This window comes from Colius striatus, chromosome Z (assembly GCF_028858725.1).
Source record: "Colius striatus isolate bColStr4 chromosome Z, bColStr4.1.hap1, whole genome shotgun sequence".
In the NCBI taxonomy this organism is placed as follows: domain Eukaryota; kingdom Metazoa; phylum Chordata; class Aves; order Coliiformes; family Coliidae; genus Colius; species Colius striatus.
In genome coordinates, this window is record NC_084790.1 from 83,215,143 (window position 1) to 83,222,596 (window position 7,454).

Below are 7,454 nucleotides of genomic sequence, written 5' to 3' on the forward strand. Positions count from 1 at the left end.
CACTTAAGAAGTTAAGCCACAATCCCCTGAGGCCCGGGCCCGCCCCGGTTCCTGTACGACGCTGCCGGCTGGTGACAGCAAGAACTCGCTAGGCCCTGCCCCAGCCACACCAAAGGGCATGAACAGCACTAGGCTCCCTCTCCACTTGGGGCTTTCCTGCCACGGCACCACGGCCGTCCCAGGCGCCGAGTCCTGCCTCTGGCTGCTGCATCCGACCGCTCCCCCGGTGAAAACGGACGGCAGCCTTGGCTGTGTCATCATCTCCGCTGCCCCGGCGCTACTGTCAGCACCCAGCACTGCCGCCTGCACCCCGGTATCGCTGCTTGCACCCCGGCTCTGCCACCCGCTGCCTGCCATTGCCACCCACCTCCCGCGTGGCTGCCCATCCCCCGCTACTGCTGGCACCCCCTGACATCGCTGCTTGGCTCAAGGCTGTCCCCACACAGCAGCAGCAGCAGCAGCCATGCTAGCGGCTCTTATAGTACGCACCGCAGCACCCACAGCACACGACATGAGATTGACCCACAGCCTTATTGTGTGGTGCCAGGCGGCGGCTGCTGCAGGCGCAGCCGGGACAGGGCTCACGGCTTGGCACACATATCCTGCCTGACAAAAAGCCTGATGGCAAAACTTATCGATGAGTGCAGGATTTACGGGCAATAAATCAGGTAGTCGAAGACTTATATGTGTACAACTTTCTTGTCTTATGAATGCAGAAGTCTGGAGCCATGCGCTTTTGTCATGTGACAAGTCAAAGTTGTTGGAGTTCATAGCTGGTGCTGTTCAACGCTGTAATGGTATGGATGGCTTCCAACTCTAACAAATGGCTTGGTTTCTTTCTTTTAGTTCCATGTGACCCTGCGGCACACCAAGGGCAGAAAAGAAGCCAAAACCTCTCTCCTCCTGAAACTAAGGGAAGCTCTTTTGGAAGCTGAAGACGTCTCTCACTGCGGGGTTCTCCTCCAGGTAGTCCCTCAAGGACTCTGAGTGGCGGCACCGGAATTCCCCTACAGCTGAATCCATTCCGGAGCTCTTGTGCCACATATCCAGAAGGTAGGTTCTAACGCTACAAGTCCATTTTGCCTCGTAAGAGAAGAGAGGCCACCCATTGGGGAAAACACTGCACAGAGTAGCCTTCCGTCGTCGTGTTAGGATGGGGAGATTGCTCTCGGGTCAGAGAGTACTGACAAGTACTCCTCGCAGCACAGCGAGGGTTGGGCCAATTCCCTTTTTGTTGGTTGGAGCACAACAGACCTTGTGGAGCTTCGGTTGGGCCAATAGGTCCTGCTTTTCATAGCTTGGCTGCATTTTGCTTGGAGTCTTTGGTAAACTCTGCGAAGCTCATGCGCGTGCTCACTGTTCTCGTGCCACGGTCCCGCAAGCGACCGCTAGCTCGATTCCCATCTCCCAGAGCAAGCAGGTTTTGGCATCGCTCTGCCCACTCCATAGGCACAGCTTTCCAGGGAAACCCTGTTCCTCCTGAGGTAATGGGGGAGCAAAGCCAGTAACTTGCCGATTGTTCTCCCAGTTCCGCTCATTAGGCCGGCAAGCAGTCCAAGGAGGAAAATGCACCTTTTCAGCCACATAATCCTTTGGGATCTTACGAATTCCAGCTCTCTTGTAATTGTTCAAGGGTGTTTAGTAAGTTTTCGGGTAAGTGGTGATTTTTGTTCGACTGTGCACGGGGCTGTAGCTCTCTGAACTCTAGAATAATGTTGCCAAGATCCTTTTTCAGCCACTCTCAGGGCAGTGGAAGTAGTCAACAAGACCCGGAAAGGTCCCTGCCACTTAGCTCTCAGGGGTTTGTCCTTCCATGTCTTGACGTAAACCCACTCTCCTGGTTGAAATGGATGTGCCGGAACGCCTAGTCCACTTGGTTGAGGTGGGGTCACGTGGTTGTGGAGCTCCTGGAAGGTCTTGCCCAAAGCCAGCAGATTGAAACGAGCTTACACAATTTCTTCCTGGTTGTACTGGTACTCTTAGCAAAGCTTTTGGTAAAGCTTGTAACCGAGAGAAGGAGGTTTCTTGGTGTATTTGATTCCACTGTAACTTAAGGCTCTGGTTCACGCCTTCTACTTTTCCACTAGCTTAAGGTCTGTTGGGCGTATGTAAATCCCACTTGGCTCCCAGATGCGCTCCCACCTTCTTAACCACTTCTGCAACAAAACAAGGGCCTCTGTCTGAAAACGTTCCTGCTGGTACAGCAAAGCAGGGTACGCTGTGATTTAGGACTTGTTTGACTGCTTCCCGTGCCACATCGGTGCCACAGGGCCATCCATTACATGTGTCTACCAGATCGAGGAGATACTGACAGGCTCCCTTTCTCAGTAGCTCGGTGAAGTCTATTTGCCAGTATTCCCCTGAGGTCATCCCTGGTTTTGTCACCCCTGCGATGATGCTCTCACCTGTGTTAGGTCACTTTTCAACTCCTGGCTGGACCCCTTGGCAGTGTCCTCTCTTATTAGACCTATTTTTTATGATTTATTTTGAGGCCTAGTCGCCTCTGAGGGGTTGTTGCCCAGCCATCTTTTTGTTCCTTTGCTGCCAAATCACCGATACATTTTCTACCACCTTCTTCATAAGGCAGGATCGGGCCCAGTATCCTCAGTGTCTTTTCAGGGATCAAGGCCAGACCTTCAGATTTGGCCGCTGCTTCTGCTGTTTTGTCAGTTCTTTGGTTGGAAGGCTAGGAACTCAGTCTTTGTGCAGAGGTATTGGAGGGGAGCGCCTGTGCCTGTCCTCTTTACTCTGTTCTCTACAAAACTCTGTCCATCAGCATGCATTCCCAGCCTGCATCCAATAGTGGTTGTCCCTTTAAATCCTTTCTGCTGCAATAGACTTTGGCCATTTGTCTTTCAACAGCTGGAGGGGATAAGCACAACAAACGCGTACTTGGTGTACAGCTGATGGCTCTTGGCCCTCTCTAATGACTGGGGGTCTGCCAGGGAATTTTTCTGATCTTGAAGGCAGGCACATTCTCCACACGAAATTTCTGCATCTGTGCTTCAAACAGCCGTGCTCTCAAAGTGGAGGTTGAAATAGTTGTGCTGTTCACTCCATACCTTGCTGAAGTGCAAGACCTTAAAAGTTTAGGGGCTGCTTAAAGCCCAGTACTGCTCAGCGCAGTTGTCTTGCCTGTATCTCCCAGGTCCGTAGGAAAGCACTGTGGCAAGGCACAAAAGCAAGGCTTGGGGCGCAGGGGCTGGAAAGCTTTCCCGTGGAAAGGGACCTGGGAGTGTTAACCAGCAGCCGGCTGAACATCAGCCAGCAGCGTGCCCAGCTAGCTAAGAAGGACAAGGGCATCCTGGCCTGTATCAGGAACAGTGTGGTCTGCAGGGCCAGGGAGGTGATTGTTCCCCTGTACTGGGCACTGGTGAGGCTCAACCTTGAGTGCCGTGTCGAGGTCTGGGCCTCTCAGTGCAAGAAGGATCGCAGGGGCCGGAGCGTGTCCAGAGCCGGGCAGCAGCGCTGGGGAAGGGCCTGGAGAACAGGTTGTGTGAATAGCAGCTGAGGGAGCTGGGGGCGTTTAGCCTAGAGGAGACACGACCACCCTCTACATGTAGCTAAAGGGGAGTTGTAGGGAGGAGGGGGTTGATCTTTTCTCTGCGGTAGTGAGTGAAAGAACACGAGGAAATGGGTTTGGGTCGCAGCAGGGGGCTTTAGGTTGGACATTAGGAAGAACTTTTTCACCAAGAGGGTGGTTAAACATTGTAATGGACTGCCCAGGGAGGCAGCAGCGGTGCAGTCACCGTCCCTAGGGATATTGAAAAGACATCTAGATGAAGGACGGAGGGATATGGTTTAGTTTAGGGATGGGCTTGGCAGTGTCAGCTTAGTGCTTGGACTCGACGATCTTCAAGGTCCTGTCCACCCGTAACGATTTTGTGATTTCTCAAAAAATTTCACTGGGACTGTCTGGCACACGCAGAAGAAAAATTCATGTGCTGGTTTGTAATATACATGGAACAAATGTTTCTCTTAACTCGCCCACAAACTCAACTGTGGCCACAGTGCAAACAAGTGACAATGAAAACAAGTGAGAGACCTGGGGATGTTCAGCCTGGAGATGAAGAGGGTGGGGAGAGACACAATCACACTCTGCAACTCCCTGACAGGAGGCTGTAGTGAGGTTAGGGGTGGGAGTCGGCGTCTTCTCCCCAGTCACGAATGACAGGACAAGTGGAAGTGGCCTCGGGTTGCTCCAGGGGAGGCTTAGCTGGGAAATGAGGAAGAACTTTGCCCCCAAGAGGCTTGTTGGACTGGCGTGGGCTGCCCAGGCAGGTGTGGGAGTTCCCATCCCTGGAGGGATGCCAAACCAGTAGAGCTGAGGTGCTGAGGGAAATGGTTCAGTGGCAGGCTTGTCAGTGTGAGGTGAAGGCTTGGACCCGATGACCTTGAGGGGCTTTTCCAACCAAAATGATTCAATGACTCTGTGAGAGCAGCTGCCGCTGGGACACGGGACACGAAGATGCTGGGAAGGCCAAGACGCTGCACGAGAGGCGGTTCAGCCTTCCCATCCTCTGGCCTCCCCTTGCCTGTGGTGCCCCGAGACGGGCCCCGTGGCACTGCAGAGCCGTGTGCCGGGTCCGAGCACCATGGAGGACCCAGTCCCTTTGTGACATCACCTCGGACCACACCCCACCTGCTGCTGATATCCTGCGCCCAAGGCAGTGGCCTTGCCAGAGGCTCAGGAGCCAGCACCGGGACCGGACATGGAGCCGGGACCCAGCAGGCACCTGCCTCGCAACGAGACATTGATCTTCAACCAGCTTGATCAGCTGGAACGCCAAATACTGGCGCTCTGGGCTGAGAAGCAAGAGCTGGAGTGGGAATTGGAGCGGCAGGACCAACAGCAGCTCCAGCGCAGCTACCAGGGTGCGGCAGATGGCGTGGGGCCCAGCTCAGCACCCCCCTATGTGTCTGTGCCCCACGGAGCCCCAGGACCCTTTCCCTTCCCCAACTCTGGTGAGAGCATGCACGGACCTGCAGTGCCCTTGCCAGAGGCACAGGAGCCAGCACCAGGAGCACCCATGGAGCCAGGTCCCAGCGGGTACTTGCCTGGCATCAGGCCCGGACTCTTCACGGTCCTTCATCAGCTGAGAGCTATGACAAATCTGCTGTGGAACAGGAACCAGGAGCTGAGGCGGGAATTGGAGCGGCGGAACCAACAGCCGTTCCAGCACGGCTACCGCGGCGCAGGGCCCAGCTCAGCACCCGCCTACGTGTCTGTGCCACACAGAACCCCAGGACCCTTCCCTTTCCCCAGCTCTGCTGAGAGCGTGAACAGACCTGCAGTACCCTTGCAGGAGGCACAGGAGCCAGTGCCAGGAGCACCCATGGAGCCGGGTCCCAGCAGGCGCTGGCCTTGCGTCAGGCCCTGTTTCTACACTTACCTTGAACAACTCAGAGCCATGACCAGGCTGCTGTGGAATAGGAACCGAGAGTTGAGGCGGGAATTGGAGCGGCGGAACCAACAGCCGTTCCAGCACGGCTACCGTGGCGCAAGGCCCAGCTCAGCACCCCCCTATGTGTCTGTGCCACACAGAGCCCCAGGACCCTTCTCTTTCCCCAGCTCTGCTGAGAACGCAGGCAGCTCTGTAGCGGCCTCGGGCCTGTGGGTGCGGCAGCTGCCAACATCCACACCTTGTCCTGTTGCCAGCCCATTGGACTGGGGGCTGACACTGACAGACCAGAGCTGGAACTCCAGAACCCTCTCTAGGGAGCCAAGCTTCAGCCGGCGAGGTGAGTGCCGGGGGGGGGGGGGGGGGTGGTGGAATCATGGGAGAGAACATCGGGGCGCCCTGTACCAGGGGCACGTGGGAGAGCTTGGGAGCAACCTTTGGAAGCCTGTGCACAGGGAAGGCTGGCACGGCGGCCTCTGGAAGCCCCTGGCAGGTGTCGGGGGAGGAACGGAGGGAAAACACTGGTTTGGGGATGAGTGCCTGACGCTGCTGGTTCCCGCAGAGAGCTGGCAGCCGAGATGGCAGCGGCTGCTGGGCGAGATCGCCTTCCAGCTTGACCGCCGAATCGTCCACAGCGTCTTCCCCAACGCGGATCGCTACCGCGGCTTCAGTGCCGCCACCATCCCCGAGGGAATCGTGGAGGTAGGCTGGTGCTGCGAGCCGGGGAGCCGGGCACAGTGCCCGCAGCCACGGCCCGGTGCGCCCTGGTCCCCCTTGTGCTCGGTCACCCGCGGGTGCCGGTACTGACCGTACCCTCTCTGCCACAGATGGTCGAGGAGACGGAGCGGGGAGCTAGCCGTGATCTGAGCGTGGCCGCAATCTGGAACTATGAGTTTGTGATGAGGCGACTGTGGGCACTGGGCTACGTCCCCGAGGTGCACTTGCCCGCAATCGAGGCCTTCATCAACACCTACGGCCGCCTGGAGCGGTCGTACTGGTTCCCGGCCGAGCCAAACGTGGCCTTCCTGCGCCACGTGGTCAGCCAGGAGGTGCCGCCGGATCTGCGGCCCAACGCCATGGTGCTGCTCGAGTGCCTGCTGCAGCTGGCACAGGAGTACGGGCAGCCCCTCTTCTACTGAGCGGCTGTGCCAAGACATGAGCCCTGTCCCGGCTGCGCCTGCAGCAGCCGCCGCCTGGTGCCACGCAATAAAGCTGTGGGTCTATCTCATGTCGTGTGCTGTGGGCTTCTTCCTAAGCAGCAAAAAGCATAAGGATGGCAATGCACCTGCTGGTTGCACAAGAGAATAGCAATATTGATTAAGAAAGATACGTAACCATCTGCCCTATGGATCCTCCCACAGGGGAGGCCACCAGTGAGTCAGTGCAGGGCGCCCAGCTTTATAGGCAAAACCCCGCGAGTCAGTGGGAGGTGCATTTTCTTCAGGCAGAGACCCCTGGGCTATCTTCCTCCGTGCTGGATTTTGCCTGGGCTGGCCACGAATGGCAGAGGAATCCAAGGGAGCTCTCCAGAAAGCAATCCATTTCTCCACCGCTCTCTATTTCTTAACCCGTCAGTGCCCGCTGATGGCTGCTAAGAAAATGCCGCCATCTTCTTAGAGATGCGGGCGAGGTGTAGGAGAGAGAGAAGAGTAGTAGAGAAGAGAGCGAGCGAGGAGTATCAAACCCCAGACTGCAATGCGTCCAAAAAGGAGGGAGGTGTTTGGGACATTTGATTGGTGAAGGGAAACGGAGAGTTAATCCAGAGAGAATCAAGGCAATTGTGGAATTGCCCCTCCTGCAAACCTGATGAGACCAATCTGCCTGAAAGGGTAGAATGGCCCTCGAAAGGATTTGCCTGGTAAGGGTTAATCTTTTCTAAGGAAGCCTGCCTGAAAGGGTTGGCTCCTTAAACAAAGCCCCTAACTTAAGCAAAAACATCCTGTATACACAACAATGATAAGGACACCAGATGTCTTGTAGCCACGGAATATATATCACAAAAATGTAGTAAACAGTACCATAAATTTTGTAGATAACATTTGATTGATTTGT

General features: G+C 55.9%; 1 protein-coding gene across 1 annotated transcript; it reads left to right on the forward strand.

Moving 5' to 3' along the window:
• The first annotated feature begins 3,050 nt into the window (after positions 1-3,050).
• On the forward strand, positions 3,051-6,541 carry LOC133628891 (uncharacterized). The gene is made up of 3 exons (XM_062018852.1): positions 3,051-5,742; positions 5,965-6,104; positions 6,230-6,541. The coding sequence occupies exons 1-3, from the start codon at positions 4,713-4,715 to the stop codon at positions 6,539-6,541; spliced, it is 1,482 nt and encodes a 493-aa protein (XP_061874836.1). The 5' UTR covers positions 3,051-4,712.
• The last annotated feature ends 913 nt before the right edge of the window (positions 6,542-7,454 follow it).